This window comes from Mastigoproctus giganteus, chromosome 4, assembly GCF_048544385.1.
Source record: "Mastigoproctus giganteus isolate SK-2022 chromosome 4, ASM4854438v1, whole genome shotgun sequence".
Lineage (NCBI taxonomy): Eukaryota > Metazoa > Arthropoda > Arachnida > Uropygi > Thelyphonidae > Mastigoproctus > Mastigoproctus giganteus.
In genome coordinates, this window is record NC_143578.1 from 92399696 (window position 1) to 92424404 (window position 24709).

At 36.2% G+C, this 24709-nt stretch overlaps 1 protein-coding gene across 1 annotated transcript in view; it reads right to left on the minus strand.

Moving 5' to 3' along the window:
- The window catches only part of LOC150086912 (protein FAM107B-like), a 222140-nt gene extending 212253 nt beyond the window's left edge, over positions 1-9887 (minus strand). The window contains exon 1 of the mRNA XM_090372807.1: positions 9812-9887. Within this exon, the coding sequence (XP_090228933.1) occupies positions 9812-9862 (51 nt within the window). The 5' untranslated portion in view covers positions 9863-9887. The remainder of the gene's footprint in view (positions 1-9811) is intronic.
- Between the last annotated feature and the right edge of the window lie 14822 nt (positions 9888-24709).

Genomic DNA, 24709 nt, shown 5'->3' on the forward strand with positions numbered 1-24709 from the left:
TGACTGCAGAAGTCAACCGTATTGGAAGTTCATAGAATCTGTCAGAAATTACAGAAAATCGTATAGAGTTCACAAAGAAGAAAAGTGAAAAAATCTTATTTAACGAGGAGGAAATACCAGGGATGTTCATCCTGTCACAGCGGACAGAAGTCTAATGCTAGCTATGGATATCGCTCAGTCTCATATCATTGAATAAGTAATGGGGAAAGTCATTTGCATATAGATTTTATAAATCTATTTACGGCAATAATTGTTAGGAGACTTTAAGTGACAGTTTGACGTCGCAATCAAAAGAGATTAGAATAAAAAAGGAACAGATATTTCTAATATGTTTTAACTGCAATTTCAAAAAGATTGAAAATTGCACATCTTTGTTAATATTCAAATTCCATAGCTTTTCTTGCGTTTTCGTAAAATTTCCTAGATTAGTCACCTTAGCTAGGAGTAAAAGCATTTGTCTTAGAACAGTGATGAAATCACTATACCGCCACGTTCGAACCTACAGGGACGGATTGGGTCAGGAGGAATCATGACTCCCAACTGCTGGTATAGTATGGTTGTTAAAAAGCAAGGGTATATACCACTATACCATGTTAGTAGAACACAAAAGAGCCGAAGTTGTAGTTACGCTACTGCCTAAACAGCTGCAGTATTTCACTGCAGGTACTGTAGAATCAAATAAGAACAATTTACTGTTACTTTTGCGTTTATTTTCACTGCGAAGTAAAATCAGGCTGATTGCTATCTGCGGATTTAATCCCGAAGAAATCTTGCTAACTAAAGGTATTAAAATAAATTTTGTTACTGGCCATCACAACTGAACTCACGTCCAGCAAGCTAAAACAAATACACTACAGGATTCAGAGCGGTTCAACTGCCACAACTGATGGTCCTCATTAATAAGTTAGACAACGTCATAAATTCTTACATCCAAGAAATCGGCGAAGAAATTTATCTATCTACAGTGGCGGACAAAAAAAAACTGCATCACTTGTGAATTTTGCAAATAAATGTGTTTTTCGCTGCATTGTGGGTTGCAGAAATGTTCGAAAGGCATTTGTTAGATGGAATATATATCTCTGTGAATGAAATCCAATAAAGACTCCACCTGGTATACCTAATTGCCATAAATATCTCCCCAAAGGGTAAAATGCGTAATTAATGGAAATATGAGAAATCGTGCAAATGGCAATCATGGCAACCAAACATACATTTTATTGCATTTTCGTGTACAAACTGATATGACAAGTTAACGTAATACTATTATTTACCGTAAAACAGCAAATTAAGTCTTCAATATTTTGTTGTTCCTCCTCGAGCTGCAATTACAGCCTTGCAACGAACTGGCATAGAGTTAATGAACTTCTGGATATGCGGTTGCCCAATTTCGTGGTACCACACCCTTACAATGCTCTTCTGCAGCTGAACCTTACTTGTTGGCTTCTTTTGAGAAATTTTAGACAACATCATGTGCCAGCAATTTTCAATAGGGTTCAAATGTAGACCGTTACTGGGCCAGTCCAACACTGTAATGCCTGCATTTCTGAGGTATGGCTGCACCTTAAGGGATAAAAATATTGGTGTAAGTATGTTTTTAGCCTTGACACAAGACAAACTCAACATTAAATCTAAATAGCATAAAATTTACCAATATTGCTATGTGGCAAGGTGCTGACTCCTGTTGAAAAATGCAGTTTTAGACGTCTGTGTGGCGATCCCTAATAACGGGTTTCAGGCACTCGTTCAAGATAGCAGCGCAGGTTTCTGCATTCACAGTTCCTTTAGTAAACTTAATTCGCCCCACCTCTTTGCTTGTTATGTATCCCCAGACTATCTGGGGATGCATAACATCGCGGGGAACTTTACAGTCGGTGTTATGCAGTCAGGATTGTATGCCTCCGATTTTCGTTTTCTGACATATCGCTTCCCATCCGAGCCATGCAAGTTGAATTTCGATTCGTCAGAAAAGGTCCCATTGCTTTGTTGTCCACGAGACATGCGCAAATCGCTTCTTCCTCATTTTTTGGGTCAATAAAGGCTTCTTCTTGGGCCGATAGGCATGCAGACAACATTCCGAAAGCCATCTTTGGACAGTTCGTGCACTTGTTTCAACACCAGCAGCCATGTGGGGAACTAGCATGGCGATTACGAAGGCATAGCCGTTTCAAATATCGATCTTGGGAAGGAGTTGTCACTCTCTTACGGCCTGATCCAGGTCTTCTTTTCACATCACCGGTTTCACGCTTTAATTTCAGCACCCAGGATACTGTTGACTGGTGGCAGCCTATTTTATCAGCAATAGCATGAGTATAAAGCCCTTCTTGGGACAGAGCAACAGCTACACTTTTTTTTGTGTCAACTGAACATATGCAGCTATGCTTACACCTCTGCAAAACAGAATACTAATGAGCGTGTATACCCTTCCAACGCAGTATTTATAGAAACGGCTAATGCAATATCTTGCAATTACTGTCTAATGCAATAGAAGCGTTATCTGATGCAATTTTGTGCATTACCTGACGCACCTGTGCTTTAAGACAAACAAATAGACTAATCAAACAATATCTTATACGTTTCACTACAAATGTTACTTTTTTTTTTTTAAGGTGATGCAGTTTTTTTGTCCGCCACTGTATATATAGAGAAAAAATTCTAAATAAAAAAACAGATATATACAACCCCAAATTTAAAATCCTTCAAATAAAGATGTCACCAGTAGTAGGGTATTAAAAATAATACGCGCATATCAGAATAAATTCTTTGGCCAGACATTTCGTAGATAGTGTTTTTCACTTTTTTCATTCTGGAGACTGGCACTGTTCACTGAATTCTCTGAAATAAGGTGTTATGACGTGCGTGCCGTGGTGTCATGTATACTTATATTTATCAACTGCTTATTGTCTTCGTTATATTTGAAAACTGATTACAGATGCAAGAGTTGAAATCGAATCCTAGCAGAAGTTGAATGCTATGCAGGTGAAGTCTTCCACTATACCATGTTTGGAGAACACAAAAATCACACACAAAGGTGCCGTCGCAAACAAACTTAGGCCACAAAGTACACTCCCCTAACAAATAGTTTGGAAGAAAAATATTCACAGAAGCTTTCTTCATCTGAAATATTCTATGCAAAATACTTAAAAATTCACAGATTTTAAAGGCATATCGCAGAAACTCAGCAAACACAGGGAATACATGCACAAGAAGCTAACAGTAATTAAAAGGAAGAAAAGAAGCAATTTAATTGGAGGTGGTAGATTATTCTTGACCCCATGTTTGCTATTATAGATGTATATAATTTTTTTTTTAACATTCTCTGGAAACTACTGTTGCTCTGAACTTTATGTACTGTCACTGAGGGAGAGTGAGGAACATAACTATTGCTGTCGCAAATATCTGACTAGAACTGCAAAGTGCTGCCGATGCTGAATGGTAGCGAGTATAGACTTCTACCAGTAATGGAGAATCGTGTTGTTACCTTGGCTGTAAATGACTGAAGATTTCCTTACGTTACCATCACTGTTGGGGGAATGTCAATGTAGGAGAAGATCGCTGAATGATGATGTCACTGTTGGAAATGATTCAGTCACACTCTCATCGCTGCCGTTGGTTTCTGATGAATGGACGACTTGGGACCATTTCAAGAGAGTCCATGTTTAATAAACTCTTCTTTCACCTAAATGCATGGAATTAGCTGAGAAAAGCAGAAACCACAAAGCCCTTTTCCATTCCTGCCCCTACAAGTTCTTCCATGATTTGGTTTCTTTTCTAAGGAGTTCTTCCATTATTTGCCTTATTATATGGGCAGGACTGGGAATAGTTTAGAGACAAGGAAGCAGACAAACGTTTTCCAGTACTGCTCTTCGCAAGTTCTTCCATGATTGAGTTCCCTTTCCAGGGAGCAGTTCCATTATTATCTTTATTATTTGAAGGATTTGGAATAATTTGTGCATAACTTAATTGGAATTTTAAGGATAAATTGTGCGGGCGACATTTTTAAGAATAGCTTCCAATGAAAGTTGTTTGTAATTATTTTGTGATTTTATAATTGGACCAAAACTTAGGAAGAAATGAAGGTACTGCTATATGTGAAGGCACTGGAAAATTAACTGACAATTGTTTTAGAAATATTAAACTGTATTTTAATCGTGTCGAGCCTGTGAATCCAGAAGCAAAAATAAATTTGCAAGTTGATTGGGTCACATATAGGTAATTTTGATCATCAGGAATCATTTAAGCATCCTTGGGGGACCTTTATACATGCGCTGCTCATCATGCTATTTTGGTTGCCTGTAGTAGCAGCAGGAGCTTACCACGCTCGATAAGGACCCAAAATCAGTAATTGAAAATCCTGGCAGAAAAGACTATATGTGGTACTTGTAAAATAGTGCAAAACTTTGTCATTTTTGTCCGAGGGACAAGAAACATACGTGCCCCTGTATTCTGACATCAACAGAGAAGTACTGTAGTTATTTTTGCGTCGGGGGAAACAGCATGAACGTGCCACCCAAATAAATTCAGTACTTGTCGTGAAAAGTGTTATATTAGGGCCACCCGAAAAGTAATTAATCCGCCCATGTATATTAATGTCAGTAAATTGCATGTGTTATCCGGTGGATTTGCCCGTGTTTTGCTGGACGGACAACACGAATTTCCAGGAGAAAAACCTTACTATCCACGCCTAACACTAACTAAACCAGCCACGGAATGAAAAAAAAAAAAAAAAAGCACGTAAAATTTCCTCACGTCATTAATGAACCCGGATCTCTTCCACCGCTGTCAGGAGGACGGTGGTTACAACCACTGTGCTAACTGCGCAGATTGTGATTGTTGTTTTTAAGTGAACTTGAAATAATATCCAAGTTCACGTTGTTTGATTTCTTCGTTATTTGACTTATAATCTGATGAACAAACATCGCACGCGTACAAGAATCGCAACGAGACTGGGTAGCTGCCCTGCACAATGAACTTTCCAGTGTTAAACCTGCATGAAGCAGCGTTGGCAAACTATTTCCAGCGACCATATTTACTGAAATTAAGTGTTGTGAAAAGTTTTACGAAGCTTCGAGATGAAGAATTCACTTCTGAGGTCAACGATTCGATGTTTTTCAACGAATTGTTTCAGCGGTAGTTTCGTCGTATTGCTGAGGACACATACTTCTCCAATCACAATTGGTAAATAAATAAAAATAATGTTTATACTCCGGGACAACCACACGGTGAGAGGAGTTCACAAGATAGAGAGAATACAAGGAACAGGACAGTATTTAGTAATCACGGACTTAAAGCCCGGTCACTCAAACAAAGCACGTGCAGTTATGCACCCTCGCGCCTGCCGCCCATGGCATAAGTGTTCGCAAGTAGAGCAGCGTGATGTAAATCACATTCAGTGCGTTAGTATTTTTTTTTTTTTTTTTTTTTACGCCCAGCAGTAGTCTGTCAACACACGTTGATTGCGGAAATCTTGGTAGCGATTTTCCATTGATTTGATGTCTTGATGGAATCGTTACTCACCGTGCCAACCTTTTCTGAAAAAAAATGCAAGAAATGAAGTTGTTTGATTGAGCGTTTCTGGACACCATCACTGTGCGGGCGACATTTGTGAAAAATTTAAATGCAAGCTTTCAAATGGCTCGTAAAAAGTTTCCACAAAGCCATTTGAAAAACTGCCATGTTTTTAATTCTAATACGCACAGGCATTTTTAAAAAATATGGCTAATAATAATAATGTTTTCATGCTGCCGAAGCCTTGATTTGAGACCCACAAAGATTCCCTCTTAAATAGAATGGCAAGTTCATTTACCTATAGTAATTTTTTCCCCAACCAACCAGTAACAATTAAAAAAAAAAAAGAAAAAAGTACATGCTAAAATTGTAGATATCAAGGGTAATGTTTCTCCCCTAAGAGGGCGTATTTTACAAAAAAAAAAAAACAAAGCCATCAGGAAACACTGGATTAAATACCGTAATGGTTTGGACGCATGTTAAGAGACCAGTCGTTTCATATTTATACGAAAGATGGCGCCACATCACATCAGTCTAGTTAAAATAATTGCTGAAGTAGCGACAATAATTTTGTTTTTACTGTTATATGACAGGAAATCATATTTTAAGCTCTTCATGGCACTGTTTCTTTCTTTCTTTTTTTTTTAATTACCTCTTGCACTGACTGCACCTTTTCCCACTTTTATATGACTCCCCTTTCATAAATGAAGGGCAGCCAAGCATTACTTTTATAACTGACCGGCACTTCCGTATTTTAAAAATACTTTCATTACTAGAATTATATGAACATTTGGAGAAATTACTGTGGAAATATTCAATAAAGTTAAACCGACCTGAACTTTTTTTTTTTTTTTTTTTTTTTTACAATTGACGTCACAATGTGTGCCAAAGAATAAAGCCCAATTTACAAAAAAACAAGTTAATGTATTTCAGATGCGACTTATTTGTTAAATTGATTGAATTTATTTTTTCCGTGTTTAATAGAAGTGAATACACATAGTTAAGTCTAAGCCTCGAATTATAAAAGCTATAGTTATTATACATGTCGCGCATAGCCTGAGCAAACTAGCTTTGCTGGTTAGTGCACCAATACCATTTTGAGAAGGTACTTTACTACGAGTTTCCTTGGTATTACACTACACTAAATAAAAAGGCACTGCTCCAATATTGCTTTTCATTTAAAGTGCATGTCACTACCCAAAAGGTTTTCGACTCTGATTGGAGTCTCATCGGTGGGTAAGGCATGGTAAATACTTAACACCCAATCACGAAATACGTATGAGAATTTTGCATTGTAGAAACAATGTTGTTGCTTCTACTGTAATTAATGTAATAAGCAAATAGTAAAAATGTTTGATTTATGCATCATGATTTGCTATCGATAGTAAACTGATTGAAAAAAAATGCGCAAACCAAGAATATTTCGTTTTTGTACCTCTGCCATAATGCAATTCATTTCATTCCTCCAATCAGCGCAATGGCAGCAAGCAAATTATCAAGAGCTGCAGCTACATACGGTATATGGAAAGCTCATGTGACTGATATGTAAGAAAAAGAAAAAAAAAAGATAATTGGCGGATTGCTATTAGTCCCGTTGTAATGAAACTTGGGATGGCTCGACAAATAGTTGTAGAAAATCCAAATATGAAATTTAATGAATATCCACCCCGTGAGATTGGAGTGTTTACGTAAGGACGGGGCAGAACGGCATGTTTCTGTAACAACCGATGCTGTAATGGTTACATTTCAAGACAGGGGCTCGCATCTGGTGAGTGTGGGCTTGGCGCACCCAGGGTCCTGAGCTGGATATCATCATTCTTCTCTTTCTTGGTGATTTCCTTTTGACTCTCTCAAAATGAGATGAAACTCATTCTCTCTCTCCCTCCCTCCCTCTCTCTCAGGGTAACTCGGGAATTTTTTTTTTGGCAGCATAAACCTCAGGCTTCCTTGCACCATATATTTATTCTGTAGGTTCAGAGCATGTATGGCCAGTGGGCTAGAAGGGTGTAGAAATATTTCATTATTTACAGCATATAAATGTTATGTAAATTATAAAATAATGATATTAAATACATTAGACATGTATAGGGAAAGACGTAACACTTCTGAATTTAGGCACATCGCTCATATTATTTTAAATTCGATTTGCAGTCCATTATTATTTGATATTAAATCGATACTATTCGTATTCTAAACATTACTCATTTTCTTATGCCGCTTTTTTCTTCCATTTCCATTCCAAGTGAGTTGGTTTCCCGTTGCCAACATGCATGAGCCAAGTAAGGGATTGCTGGTTCAAACCCTAAACGCTTACACACACACACACACACACACACACTGCACAGCCCATTGTGAAGTGTGACACACGCAGAAAATTCAGCTGTCCTTACCTTAATATGCGAAGTCTTCTGGCTTGTGTTTTTCTGAGAATAAACAGAAACTCATTTTATTCCATTCTCGTATTACATTGAACAAAATAATATATAGAAGAGGTACAGCGTATTTTTAGAAATCAGGAGGAAATCTCGATTACATACTTTTAAAATATTTGTAAAAGTATGTAATCAAGTACGTGCAGTATACCGATGCACACGAAAAACCAGAACAGCATACAGGTGCGTTCTGGCAGTCATGTTATGAAATATTTGCAGTGGTATTGACCCCCTAATGCTTTATCAAGTAAAACGCACGCAAAGAAAACTGGAAAATTTGGCATGGAACAAGTTTGAATTAATTTCAGTTTAACCACAATAGGCACATGGTCACGACATGCAATAAAATTGCAATGAACATATAAGAATTTTGTCAGTGATCAGCAAAAAACGATCACTTTAGCAGGTTTTCACATCTAATAACGATAGTAAACAGGTTAAATGCTGAAAGAAAAAAGTAGCCTATGACCTCATTCTGCTCAATGTATGTTCCGCCTATTGGCGACCCGGACGTATCCTTAATAAGTACAAGTGGAACAATGACATGACAATGTCATAGATTTCACTTGAAGAGGACCCCAACAGCTAGCCGAAAGCGGATGGGCGTATCCAGTGACCCGATATAACAGGGAGAGTGTCACCTACAAGCTTTGTGCTACAACTATTTACAAACAATTTGTAGACGATTATTCAACTGGCCTGAGTGCTACAACAAAATTCGTTTGAAGCTTCAAATAGGATTATCCATCTCATCCGGATCTCACACACACGCACTAATTTTAAACTGGTATTTTTGAGTCTCGATAACCAGCACTCTTCAAGTTTCTGGATGAAAAACAAGATGTCTTAGCAATTCATTTTGTCGCTCTGGTGATAATGGAGCAGTGAATTTCATTCCCTCCCAATTCAATTTTAGGAAGGATAACAGTGGTAACTGACTGAAAAATCAATGAGCGCAATTTTATTTCACGAACTGTGTTTTCTACCAGGTCCACAATACAGTATTAGTCTTGGTGTACGTCAGTTTTGCGGAGTGGAACACAAATTTTTTTCAGTTTCTCACCAGATTTCAATATTCCTTCCCATAAATTATAGAATATATTAAACGCTTCTATTTTTTTTTATCATGGATGTTTAATTGCTAATTTATCATCTTTAGTACACGCGCTATTATTAATTTTTTTTTTTTCCTTCTTCAGATTCAGATGTTCGTTAGAATGTTAATAATTCTGATTCCTCGAACTATCTGTGAAAATTTTACACCACGAAATTAAAAACAAGGAATCTGACTTTTAAAAGAAAGCGCAAAATGTTTATTTTGGTGTTAGATCTGTCGAACAAGACAAATTAAGGACCCCAATAACGCCTACCATCCGTGTTTATAAAATCCATTTGTTTGAAGTCTATGGTGAGGTGTGAATCTAGAGACCTAAAATTATAAGTTACAGCAGTACCACTTCGTTACAGTGCTGCAAGCACGGAATTGAAAGAAAACAATAGTAACACTGCTGCACGAATCATCAACTCTCCATGAGATCTAGTAGTTTATTTAATCACTTTTCCACTTATCACCCGACATAGCTCAGCGATACCGCAATCATCAACACTATTTCTGATTATTTTAGTGGCTGTAACGGTTGTTTGAGCAACACGATTATTCGTAACCACAAGTTTTTTTTCTTAGTAGTGCATATTTCACTCTTTATATAAGCACTCAATCATTGATATCCAATTGTTGCAATGACATCAAGATTCAAAAAAAAAAAAAATCGAAAATAAAATGAACGACTTCGATTTGAAGCTGAGTTACTGATATGATCTTATAGAAATATTCACTACACAATTTTTTTTTTTTAAATTTCGGTTATACTTGCCTGTATTTTCGGTAATGCTTGCATGTCGTAAAGATGTTGAACAATCGCCATCTTGATAGATTTTTTCTAAATCTGAAACAAAAAAAAAAAAAAAAAAAAAAGAAAAAAAAAACATTAAAAACTTTTAAAGATATTATAAATTTGTCAAAATATTAATAAAGAAACATCGTTGTGAATACTTTATTGATAAACAATTATTAAAGGCCATTGAACATGTAGCCGTTAGAGAATTCAAATATAAGGGAATTCAATAGAACTACGTTTGGCAAAATCCAATAAAGTTATCTCTCGTCCTCCCCCTTGAGGGTTTTAAGCGAATCAACGACGTAGGCTATATTGCGCCGTATATATATTATACCTGTAAATTGTGTATGTTCTGTGGTTCATTTGCCTATTTGCTGGACGAAAACCAGAGCCTCTTCTGGGACCACTAATTTAGCCACGTTATGGGAAAGGCCCATAAAAATTCCTAGGCTCAATGACGGGATTCGAATTCAGGTCTTTTCTATCCCCTGTGGAAAAGATTCTACTAACTAACGATTCTACTAACTGTGCTACATGCGAGGGCTCAATGTGAAGTTAACAGAGAACACTCCGTTATCTTCACTCATAGTCGGCAAACCTGGTGGGTGTGCAATCAACGAGTCTTCTTCCAATTTCATTCAATTCCCCTAACCATATGTAATCGTGAACCACAAGCGCGAATTCTATTTTATAATATTTCGGAAAGGAAAAAATATTTCTAAAAAAAAAAAAAAAGGACAGCTCTATGCTAGTGACCAGAGGATAAAAACACTATTGTTGCAGTCAATCAAAATACTGTCACATTGTTTACCAATACAGTCTTCGTGCATATCAATCAATCAGTTCGAGGGAGGGGCGGATTTTTCAGTTTCTCCGCATTCCTTCACATAAGTAAAGATTATATTAAACACTTTTGCTTATTGTTCCAAAATTTAAAATTTCATAACTGATAATTTTATTTTTCTTAATAGTTTAGGTTCCCTAGATGAGACTACATTAATTATTCTCTTAAAAATTAAATTTGTAATGTGTTTTGTGAAAGGCGTAACGCGAACTTAACACCAATTCAAAATCAAATAAAATAAAAGAAACACTTTAACCCACGTTTGTTTATGCAATTACTGTCATTATGAACTAAATTAAATACAAAAGTAAGTTTATATACTAGTATTGCAACTCCTAGTATAGTTTAATGAAGTGACACTATTTAGCTGCCCTCATCGGTAGCACACGTGGTACTCTGGTTCTAATCCCATTGAAGAATTCCATTCTAATCCCATTGGGGGAATTCGAATCCGGGAAAAGACCCGAGTTCGAATCCCTCAATGATGTGAGGGAATTTTTTTGTGGGCTTTTTCACAACGTAGCCGAGATAATCGTCTTAGCATAGTTTTTCCTCCCGGAACTTCTGTTTTTTCGCCCAGCAAACAGGCCACAGAACGCATGCAATTTCCAGGCATATTATATACTGTACAAGATGGCCTAAGTTGCTGATGCGCCGAAAACCCTACAAAAACTAACTGACTATTTAGCTACGTTTGGGATTCTATAATTAAGCCAAACTAAATGCTATTTTTTTTTTTAATGAACAGAAAGTTATGGGCATTGCAAAATTAGTATTCTTAGGGAGATACTGAATAATATATCAATTTTACTAAATACATAAATAAAATAATACATACTAGGGGCCCCTGCTCGTCAATCCCTGCGCACCCTTTTCTACGTAAAATGTAGAGATATGATGGAGTAAGTCAAATATTTTCTGCGTAAAAAGACACACCGAAACACACTGATGGTCTTCCTCCCCTTTTTTACTTCCATCCTTCAGCTATCTCCCTCACTCATGCTTTTTTTTTTTATTTTGTTCTCCGTCAGGAAGCTCAGGCGACCCCTGATGGAGAGCAACCAGAGTACTGTGGACAACCTGGCTCACCTCCCAGTGGTGGTAGTGGCAGGCAACGTGGAGTCCCACTAGGTGCCTGCGGCCAAAAAGCCAGCACCCAAGACTAAACTACACATGAAACACAACACTTCTGGTTTTTACAGAGGTTCTGTATTCATCACAAGAGTACTGATGGCACAGATGTGAGAAGCCACGGGTGGCACCTTACCCAAACACTATGCCACTATAATCGATATCTAATCAGGAAGTGACCAATGCAATTATTTACCTGTGCATTTGTAGTGACGTAATTGCCAGGCCCACTTGTACCAAGTGGCCCGCATCCCTCTTCTCCCATTGGCTACCCCACTATGCGGCATTCTCAAGGTGGAATAAATATCACTATGTAATTATTTACCTGCATTTACATAGATCTCTTAGGAAAAGGCCTTTTGCTTCGGGTTCCATAATCCAAGAGGAAAACTGTTGCATCCCAAAGAGCAGGACTAAACTATTTACAAACTGTACAAATATCTAAATTATTTACAAAATACTAAACTATTTACATATACATGTATACAAATTATATCGGTTCCCTTCTTCAGCAAATGATGTCGTGCGTTGTCATGCATTACAAAGTGAAGCACGTGCACGAGGTTGGTGAACGTTATGAAGGCAGTTGATTTTCAATGGAAGACAACAATGTAATTATTTACCTGCGCATTTGTACTGACGTAATTGCCCCGCCCTCTTCTCTCATTGGCTGGAATAAATATCACTAGGAGGAAAACTTCTAATATATATATATATATATATAATAATATAATATATAAAAGATTGTATTAAAGAGTAAAAACAGAAAACATCAGAGAGTTAAATAAACTGGATATGGCAAATGCACCGAAGCGCGCAAAGCAGCAGCAACGGATGCAAATGTAAATATATGTATATTTTAATTAATATGATAAATAAAAGTAAAGATGGCAGTTCGAAACTCCGGAAAGCTTAAAAAATTACATGAAAACGTTAAAAGAAAGTTACGATAGCCTACATCAGATAAAGGCGGGAAAAATTTACTAAACACAGAACTCCGAAACGGGGAATAAAATATGAAATATTAATAAATAATGAAATCTGATGTCAGCAAAATAAATATTGATGCTAAATCAGGTATTTCATCGGGGGACTACACCTGACATAGCATCAACGGACTGCGTTTCCATACTTGCCCATAGTTATGCAAGAGAAAATTTATAAATTTATTAATTTATTAATTATTAATTAATTATTTTATATATATATATATATATATATATATATATATATATTAATAGTTATATTAGTGATAAAAGGAAAGCAAGAAATAAAGAAAAGCAAGAAAGTTAAAAGACAATAACTAATATTTATGGGTTAATGCAGTTGCAAGCAATCATGCAATACACCCACAATGTCTATAGAATATCATTAGAAAAAGTAAATCAATCCAATAATAAGAATACCATCAAGGACTTAAGAAAACGCAAAAAAAAAAAAAAAAACGACAAGAAGTTCTGTTTCTGTGATGATCAATATATGCTAAGTAATTTAAATCTAAACCAAATATAAACCAGTATAGGCCGAATATAAATCGAATATAAATAAATCGAATGAAGATAATTAATTAAGAAAAATTTTGAAATATTAGAATCAAAAGGTAAGAAATATAAGTAAAATATAAATGTAAGCATATATTAATCATCGTTGACCCGACAGAGAACGTAATTTAAGGATTAAAACAAGATTAAATATATAATACATACTACATTTGACCGTATCTAGGACATAATGTAATAGTCGTCAAAATAATATGTGGTGCCCCCTATGTGATGGATACGGTAAAAATAAATAAATAATTAAATTAAATTAACGCAAAGAGAAACATGCAGATAGTAAGAAGAAAAACTAAAGGAGTAGGAAAAATAGAACCTGAACTCCACAAAGGCGAAAAATAGTGGTATAGATAAGAAATAGTTTCTCCTACGTCCTCGGATTGCCCTAATAATTTCGGAGAAATAAAAATAAAGAGTGTAGGACAGCTTAAAGGCATTACAAGATATAAGTTGTGGCTCGGGTATGCCCGGGATCGCAAACCCGTTCCTATAGTAGGACCCTGAGCTGAATTTGCATGTTATCTCAGCGTGAATTTAAGTAAATTTAAATGAATTTAACTATATGTATTAAAAAAAAAAAAAAAATGATACACTGTAATTTGCAAGCCGGTGGGTACAAGTTTTCTACGCCGTAAGACACCAAGAATGCAAAGTGTATCCTATTTACATATATACATGGCACTAAATATAACGATTTTATTGAAAATTATATTGAAACGATAGGTTCAGAAAACAGATTTTTGAAATTAATTATGCTAATTGCTTTCCTGAAGTGATATTTCAGGTAAGCGATAGGGAAATTATTATTAATCAACTTGCCGTACAACGCTGTTAAGCCTGTTGAACAATTTTTATTACTATTGCAGATATAAGCAATCCTTAAACATTGCGATAAAATTATATTAGCATGCACTGATTTTGATACATTTGATTTCCAGTTTGTAAGGCTGACTACGTTAAAATTAAATGCATCTCTTTTATTATATACGTTTACGTCTCTTTTATTATTATGTAATATTTCTATATGAAGATCCAAGTAATTTGCTATAGTATCGGAACTATTAGTTTTTTCCAACACAAGCTCCCTGGATATAATCCACTGTAATCCTGGACAAAATTATATCCAGTGGATTATATCCAGGGAGCTTGTGTTGGAAAAAACTAATAGTTCCGATACTATAGCAAATTACTTGGATCTTCATATAGAAATATTACATAATAATAAAAGAGACGTAAACGTATATAATAAAAGAGATGCATTTAATTTTAACGTAGTCAGCCTTACAAACTGGAAATCAAATGTATCAAAATCAGTGCATGCTAATATAATTTTATCGCAATGTTTAAGGATTGCTTATATCTGCAATAGTAATAAAAATTGTTCAACAGGCTTAACAGCGTTGTACGGCAAGTTGATTAATAATAATTTCCCTATCGCTTACCTGAAATATCACTTCAGGAAAGCAATTAGCATAATTAATTTCAAAAATTTGTTTTCTGAACCTATCGTTTCAATATAATTTTCAATAAAATCGTTATATTTAGTGCCATGTATATATGTAAATAGGATACACTTTGCATTCTTGGTGTCTTACGGCGTAGAAAACTTGTACCCACCGGCTTGCAAATTACAGTGTATCATTTTTTTTTTTTTTTTTTTTTAATACATATAGTTAAATTCATTTAAATTTACTTAAATTCACACTGAGATAACATGCAAATTCAGCTCAGGGTCCTACTATAGGAACGGGTTTGCGATCCCGGGCATACCCGAGCCACAACTTATATCTTGTAATGCCTTTAAGCTGTCCTACACTCTTTATTTTTATTTCTCCGAAATTATTAGGGCAATCCGAGGACGTAGGAGAAACTATTTCTTATCTATACCACTATTTTTCGCCTTTGTGGAGTTCAGGTTCTATTTTTCCTACTCCTTTAGTTTTTCTTCTTACTATCTGCATGTTTCTCTTTGCGTTAATTTAATTTAATTATTTATTTATTTTTACCGTATCCATCACATAGGGGGCACCACATATTATTTTGACGACTATTACATTATGTCCTAGATACGGTCAAATGTAGTATGTATTATATATTTAATCTTGTTTTAATCCTTAAATTACGTTCTCTGTCGGGTCAACGATGATTAATATATGCTTACATTTATATTTTACTTATATTTCTTACCTTTGATTCTAATATTTCAAAATTTTTCTTAATTAATTATCTTCATTCGATTTATTTATATTCGATTTATATTCGGCCTATACTGGTTTATATTTGGTTTAGATTTAAATTACTTAGCATATATTGATCATCACAGAAACAGAGAACTTCTTGTCGTTTTTTGCCTTCATTCTGGGTGGTTGGCCCCAGTTGAAGTCATCTAGATTGTCGGTAAAAAGCGATAATAATAATTTTTTTTTTTTTTTTTTTTTTTTTGCGTTTTCTTAAGTCCTTGATGGTATTCTTATTATTGGATTGATTTACTTTTTCTAATGATATTCTATATATATATATATATATATATATATATATATATATATATATATATACACACACACACACACACACTGGCCTTTCCCAGATAGTAGGCAAAGAGTAATCGTAACCACTATGGTAGCAGCGAAGGACTCTCTCTCTCAAATACAATAGTACGTTTGGTGAGCTCTCTCAGAACAATCGTGAATCAAAAACCATAAATGTGTATGCCAATAGACAAGTGAGACACACCTGAACTGATAGCGAATTCAGCGAAAATTATAAAACAATGGATCCAATGTGCGTGATTCAAGTACTGTCAACTGGTGGCAAGGATTCCATGGTCTGGATCCAATTTGATTTGCCGACAATCGCTTTCTCAACGGTACGATTGTCCGACGCCAATTGTTTGAAGGATGCGATTTACTGACAGTTATCTTTTCCAACGTCAGCGTTTCCTCAGTTGTATATCTTATATCCTTTTTGCTTATTTTATGGATTTACTTGGTTTCTGTGCTTAAATTGTCATGTGTTTCTATAAACACGCCATTGTTTCAAGTTCATTAAAACTAGGTACATTCAATTGTATTACATACCATTTTAAATACCTAATAGTGCACAATCAATCAAGCTTTCCCATTTTCATTCATGCATAGTTTTTATTGGAAGCATACTTTACGTTGTTTCCAATAATAGGCTGTTTGGTGCGAAGACTACTCGCCAAAACCGATAGCGCATTCGGCGAATGACGCAAACAAAAAAAAAAAAAAAAAAAATGCTATTCCTCACCCTCCAAATAATATTAGTTCTTCCTTAAATTTATTCAAAAACTTATTCCACAACAACAGACTGAAGTTTGTTCCAACAATCAACCACCCGCTGGCTGAAGGCGAACTTCCGCACATCTATCCTACAACCAAGCTATTTGAATTATACTTCCCCCCCCCCTCGTGTATGTAGTCTGAGAAAGAAAGAAAATACCATAAGCATTGAGCTTGTTCAACCCGTGCAAAGCCTTAACCACATCTAGTCCCTAGACTTTGCAATTTGCAGAACTAAAGCCTTTCTTGGTAAGGGGCACCCTTTTGCTCTCCTTACTGACCTTGTCGCTCTTCTCTGTACTCGTACAAACAGATCCACATCCTTCCTGAAATGCGTCTGCTAGATCTGTATGTAGTACTCAAAATGCAGCCTAACCATTGCCTTCTACAATGGAATAATCACCTCCTTATCCCTGTTAGCAAAATATTCAAGACAGTTAACGGGTTTTTAATTTAAAATCCCTGTAAAACAGGTTTTTTAAATTAAAAACCCGTTAACTGTCTTGAAGCCTGTCTAAACTACTCAAGAGACTTTCATATCAGACCGTCCAATTACCCTGAGTGAACTACCACAGGTGATATGTTAATCTGAGATTACTGCTACCCATGTGCAGTATCTTGCATTTATTAATTGTTAAACTTCAATTGTATTTTTCACAACCAAACCGCCTAATTTTTCTAGATCTTGTTGCTGTAGCATACTTTGATTACTGTACTGTGCAAGGCTTCGCAAACTTAAACATTAATCATGCGTTCATCTGCAAACTTAAACATTAATTCTGATATACCTTCACAATATCATTAATAAATATGAAAAACAACAATAGGCCCAGCAATGAACCCTGGGGAACTCCACTGATAACATTATTCCACGAAAAGCAGTGTCCATTAATGACAACTTTGTCCTCTCCCACACAACTATTCTTTATACATAGCAGTAACAAACGCTTTCCTGAAATCCCAGTATGTGATATCAAAATTATTTTTTGCATCCAGTTCCTGTTGTTACGTCACAGTATCCAATCAATTGGTCAGATAAGATAGTCCTTTAGCAAATCCTGAGACCTCATGTCTCAGGTTCGTGTACTTCCTAATTTTTTCCTCACGGGTTTTCTGGACATTGCTAGTGTTGGGCACCGCTATGTCAATCAGGTAGGCAGCCTTTTTCTTCTTGTCTACAAGGGTTATGTCCGGTCTGTTGTGAAGGATGGTCTTATCCGTTATTATGGCGCGGTCCCAGTACAGCTTGTGGGTTAGGGTCTCTAGTACTGCATGGCAATCGTACTTGTAGTAGGGTACACTTTCTTTGGTAAACTGGTATTTCCTCGCTATCTTCTGATGTATTATCCTGGCTACCAGGCCTCCGTAGCCGAGTGGGCAGGAGCGGGAGTGCAGTAGCACACGCTCTTTGAGTAGACCGGGGTTCAAGCCCCTGACTGCTGAATACGGTCGATCTGCCAACCCGCACTGGACCAGCGTGGCAGATTATGGTCCATTTTCCCTCAGCATGAATTGTTGAGGAGGCTTCCATCCTGCAGTGGGTTGTAATGGCTGCACTTTACTTCTTTAAAAAAGACTCCCTTATTTTTCCTTGGAACAGAAGTTGAGATAACAGGTCTGTACTTACTCATGTTACTCTTTGATCCTCTCTTTGTGAATTGAGGGTATATACTTGTACATCTCCCTTCTACAGCGATTTCTCCTTAATCTAAAGATGCTTTCATAATTATGAATGAAGGTTTACTTATTTCCTTTGCTGCCTCCGTTAATATAATTGTATAAATCCTATCGACCCGCTGTAGCTTTTTTATTTTTAGCTTCAACAATTTCTCTTCCACTTTCCTCTCAGCTATCACAATCATTCAGCTCCCTGTTGTTTATATTTATTATGGGCTTCTGTATCACCTGATAAGTTCATCTGAGATCCATTTAGGTCTAAGCCTCGAACGTTATTTCTTATTCGGTATGAAAAGCCTATTAGCTTCTACGATTACTTCCATGAATGCTTACCATTTAGAATTTTCTGTTGGTAACATCAGGGTGTCCCATTGTATAGAATTGAAAAAAACTGTCTGAGAACACTGTAGTTGCCTTTACGAAAGCAAAACCCTTTATCGTCGACAGTAGTTATATCTGAAACTAAATTCCACATCAGTACCCTGTGATCACTGCAACCCAATGGGAAATATACATTGCGGTAACGCAAAAACCCTGGAGAAATGGGTGCTTATTTGAGGAAATAATACAGTGTATGATGGATTTTTATATGGAAAGAGTGTATAGCGTTTTTAAATTCAAATGTTTTAAAATCTCTAGATTTGGCAATGAAGCATGAGTATGTTTCTTTCTCTCTCTCTCTCTCTCTCTCTCTCTCTCTCTCTCTCTCTCTCATTTGCATGCTTTCAAAAGATCGGTTTCTCTGCTTATAGCTAAAAAGCCTTTTACTTCATCTTCATGCTTGTTTGAAAAGGTCTCAGTCAGACCAGTATCGGTGGGGTAAGCAACATATGTATTGTCTGTGAGTAGAAATAGGGAAAAGTTAGGCAAGTATAGAATACATTAATGACCATCGCTAGATACAGTCTCACCGGTTCAAGGTTTGTTCTTCAAACATTGAAATGATGTACAATGGAAATGGGCCCAACAAAAACCATTGGAATGAACGATGGGAAAAGAGAGATAGCCACCAAATAACTATCAACTCTCACCAGGAGAACAATGGACAAATGAGCATTAGGTACCAGGTAGTACGATTAGGTATTATGATTATTAAGAAATGAGTTTCGTTTTAATGAACTAGGACAGTGGTGTGTAAATAGAACGAAATTCAATTTTCCAGCACAAAGAACAAAATGCATAAAGATAAGCAAACGAGAAGTGAAACGTGCAATCGAGGAAACACTTTCGAGCAATTGTGTTGGGAAACCGCATTTGTCCGTCAGGTGAATCGTCGGAAAATCAAATCAATCTGGCAAAATTGCTGTCGGGACTGTGACTATTGCAAATGAGCTTGGTCCATTCATGATCTTGAGAATATTTTTTTGGAGTTTTTTTTTTTTTTTAAATTCTCTGATATTAGTCAGCAACATCAACAGTTGGCTGATGTTACTGACAGCTGTGGATCATTTTTTTTATTATTTATTAATTAAAGCCGTCCCGGCCAACTAATGGCAATCCCGCTGTCAGTTACACATAATTTACCAGTACTGTACTCTAATATCCTCCCTCCTGTTTGCAAGTATAGAATACATTAATGACCATCGCTAGATACAGTCGCTAGTACAGGGAGGGAAAAACTGCCATGACAAAAAAAGATAGATATAAAAAAAAAAAAGTGAGAATAATCAAATCGCATTAAAAATAAATATACATAATTAAAATCAGACAAAGTCCAAACTTCACCGCAAACTTCATCTGTTCCGAGTCTGTTGGACAGCCAGCAGCACAAGAAGCTGCCGAGAACAGAAATGCCAGCACAAGGAGCTGGAGTTGCAGCGGATATAACAGACTCATGCATTCACCAAAGCAAAGCCTTTCGGAACGATTCCACAGAAATTCAGGTAATTCGGCACAACGCCATTCCGCATTATCAATCCAAGGATTCCAAATGCAGAAGAGTCTTCTGCATAAGAAATATTGCAGTTGTAAAGACTTTCTACTGTCTAGAAGTTCTCCTGTTTATCACTAGAATCGTCTCGCAGCCCTGTGCCATAAGATTAAAATTACTCACCCACGATACCATTTCAATTCGTAGATTGCTGTACTCCTCACAGTTGTATATATGTTCCCATGATTCGCTTTCGCCACAATGGCAACTAGATATTTCAGTGATTCCTAAATCGTGCAACTTTGCATTAATCGAACCATGACAAGTCAATAAGACCATAGTTTGTAAGTTTGGTACTAACCATTTGAACTTTATCGAGGCTGCATTTGGAAAAAAAAAAAAAAAAAAGTGTAATCCGTCCTTTATCACAAACACTCCCGTCGGTCTTTTACCAGAGCATCCCAGATTCTTGTCTTTTCCTTCCTGGGATCTGCCAAGATGTCCACCTCTATATTCAGAAAAGAACAGGAAATGTCACGGCGGACGAAGTAAGCCAACGCACAATACACCAAATGCAGATAAATAGGTAATTATTCCAGTCACAACCTGCAAAGCTGGGATCGACACAGTTCTGTATGCCAGTCTACGCGGTAGCACACTGATATCGTCGCCGTCCTCCCCACAATGGGTGGAAAAGGCCCGGGTTCGAATCGCGTTGATGATGCGAGGAACTTTAATGGTCTTTTTTTCACTCCTTGGCTGAGTTACTCAGTCTCAGGCGTAGATAGAAAGGTTTTTCGTCCAGTAAAACAGACAAATCGACCATAGAACATATGCAATTAACAGACATAACATACACAGCACGGCAGATTAATTTAATTATTCGGGTGGCCTAAAAATAATAGTTCGGTAGTTCTGCATTCCATACACATCCTAAGGAGCATTACTCTTTGAATAGCACTGAACTTTACCTCAGGGATTCACATTTGGTAAGTATGGGCTTGGCACACCCAGGGTCCTTGAGTTGGATATCATCCTTTTTTTTTTGGTGATTCCTCCCTCCCTCTCTCAGAGTAATTCAGAATTTTTTTTTGCTGGTGTAACATAAGCCTTAGACTTCCTTGCACCATATGATGATGATGATAATAATAAATACAGTACTGTTCTCCTTACATGCTCAAACCAAATTGGTGCACCATACGTTACCATGGGGATAAATACACATTCATACAGCAAGTGCAGCGCCTTACCTTTTATTTCACAGCCAACCCTAGTGATTCGAGTAATCATTCCAATAAATTTCCTGTGAATCAAGTTTACATATCAATATTTTTGTTTTCCTTTGTTGAGGGCGTCTTACTGTGCCAATGGCACGGTATAAAATATGATTCGCCGAATATTCGGAAAACGTTTCCCTCCACCGTAATTACAATAAAATGACTGCTTCCTCCATTAGCAGTAACTTTATTGTAATTACGGGATGGTCTGTAGGAAGTATGATGAATTAATTTCTGGCTGTTTCTTAAATCATCGCGAAATCAATGCTAAAGTGTGTTCAAGCTGTGCTGAGGGAAGAAGAGGGCTATCATGTTATTATGCAAATGGTCATAATTCAACGGCCATCGAGCATTTATCCGCTTTGATGACTTTTTTTTTTTTTTTTTAAATCACGCCATGTTTATATTAGTCACAGTTACTCAAAGTAGATTAGAGAGCCAACAACTTAAAAATTTCTGCTTTAGAGTAATGGTAGTGAATCATTTCTAATATTTTGTTAATGGAACTGTTTATTGGAGGCTCATCCAATTTAAATAAGAGCTGTACTGTGACGTGAAAAACGTTGTCACAACTAGACGAATCAGAATCTACCATTTCTTTAACAACCAATGCAGCAGGAGGAGGAATAATTTGGAACTAAGCAGTTTACCCACTAACTCGGAAATCTGTACCTTCAAATAAATAAATAAAAATAAATTTTCTGTTTATACTCCGGAACGACCAAACGGTCAGAGGAGTTTACAAGATAGACAGAATACAAGAAACAGCACCATATTCAGCATTCACGGGCTTGCACCCAGGTCACTCAAGGCACGTGTTCTTATGCACCGGCGTGCCTTACCACTCGTCTACGGCGGCCTTAATACACTGTGGTATTTCGTTCTCTAATTCTACATCCAAGAAAATTTCATTGGGATTCGAGTCACGGATAAAGAAATTTATTGTTAAGACTACTTAACTTGTTTTGTTATTGGGTTTTTACGAGCATTAGCAACTAAGGCCATATTGCTCCGGGGATATGGGTGGTCATTCCCTGACCTTTCCGCATCCTCCGTATTTGGTGGTCACGGGCTCGAACCCCGGTCTAATCAAGAAGCGTGTGCTACACACTGCTGCTCCTGCCCACCTGGCTACGGAGGCAGCCACTACTTAATTTAAGGAGAGAGAAAATTAGAACTCATTGTTCCTGAAGAGCGGAAGCAAGTTAGAAATATTTACCTATTCTCACTACTATCACACAGCTGTAGTATAGTTGAAGATAGTTTTAAATATTTTCAAAAGTGTACGTTCTTTTACTTCTTCCCACACCACTAACTTAGGAAGACGGCGGGTAGTCGCAGCAAAAGTATGACTTCGTATACAAACTGTTCTGGTGCTACTAAAAATGTCTCTTTCTTCTGGGTTGATTTAAGTGCGTGCTGATATGCCATCTGTGTTTGTGAAAAACACTGGTGGGATTAATGTCATTATTTGTGTAGATCTTTATAAATAAAATATGTTTATACTCTGGGACGGCCACATAGAGTCAGTAGTTTATAAGAGAGAGTAAAAGAACGTCACCGTATTTAGCAATCACGGAAGCTTGAACCACTTTCATCTAAAATGAATGTACTAGTACCCTTGCATTTGACCACTCGGCTAGTGAGGCCTTACGGAAAGATTTTTTCCCCTTGAGTGTGGACAGTTTATTTAATGTTAACGTGTAGTGTGTGCCTATAGAGAGGAAAAAGGTAAGGAAGTTGCGCCATCCTCTTACTTCAGAAGAGGAATACCCTGGTATCGGGTTTCTGGACTTTGGGACCGAAAGAAAATTAGGTGACACGTGAAAACCAGATGTGGAACAATCAGAAAATGGAGGAATGTACGCGAGAACCACTCCAAACACTAAACAGAGATCACCTCGAGCTAATTAAAAGGAGTAGATAAATTTTCCGCATCTTTGTTCTTTAAAATTTATGCCCGCACCAGTTTTCTTTTTAGTTCCACTGAAAATTTCAGGCAATGATCTGGTCGATTGCTGACCAGATTATTGCCCGAAATTTAAAGATGCCAACAAGTGTTGAACTGGAAAGTTTTTCTTCAAATTTCAGAAAGTTTAAGTTATTTTAAACATAAAAAAAAAAAAAAAATAAAAATAAAATGTAAAAATTCGGAACAAATTCCGGCAATAATTCAAACTTGAATACTAAAGTTTAACTTATTACAATAAATTAGTATTTAATTATAGAAACTAGTTAAAGCAAGAGTAAGATTGTCTATTTTGTAAACCGAACCTTATTTCTTCACCGAATATTAGTCATAAATATTTAACAAAACTAAAATCGGACGTAAATCAAACAGCATAAAAGGAAAACAAAGAATTTGTTCAGGAACAAATGTATTAATGCAAGTTCATATGTTTATACTAACGACATTATGCATGTTAGTAATGAAATAAAAAAAAAAAAAAAAAAAAAACAGCAACATTAGAGAACTACTAATTTAGAAATGTTAAAATTAGTTTTAATTCATAAAATGAACATCGGAAAGTGAGGTGTGTTCTTGGCTTGAATAGCTTTCCTGCATTTTTTTAAATCCTTATTTTATTCATTTTGTTTTCATTTTTATAAAAATGTGGTATTTCGTTATTTAATTCGACCTCCGATTTTAATTATATTTCTTTTCTTTTTTTTTTTAGATTTTATCATCTATCTTGTATTCTGACTACTAGCATTGCTTTCGAATTGGCTAATGCTTGGGCTCTTATATAGTGTTTGAAGTGTCATTAATTTTTCTGAGAATTATATACTCGAACATAACGCCCTCTTTCTTACTTCTATTACAGTAATACGATAATGGATAATCGCGGGTGCTTGTGTTCGTTGTATTTGGATAATTCTTATCGAAGCGTTGTTTTAATACTTCTCTAGAACAAGAGGTAGGCCTTATTTATGTCCGTAATATATTATGTTTCTAATAAACTCAAAGTAGATTACATAAATATCTTATTGATTAGTAACACTGCATAGGTAACTGCAAATGAGTATTAATTTGAGTTCATATGTAGGTTGTGGGAATGCTACCTAATGTCCAATTTATAGCAATGTAAAAAACTTTTAGGTACTTTTGTTTGGAGATATTCCTACTACTTTAAGCTATTTTAGCAATTCGCTAGCCCATTTTCATTAAAAATTGCCGACAGTGGGTTATTTCCTTAAAATCCATATTCTGGCGAAT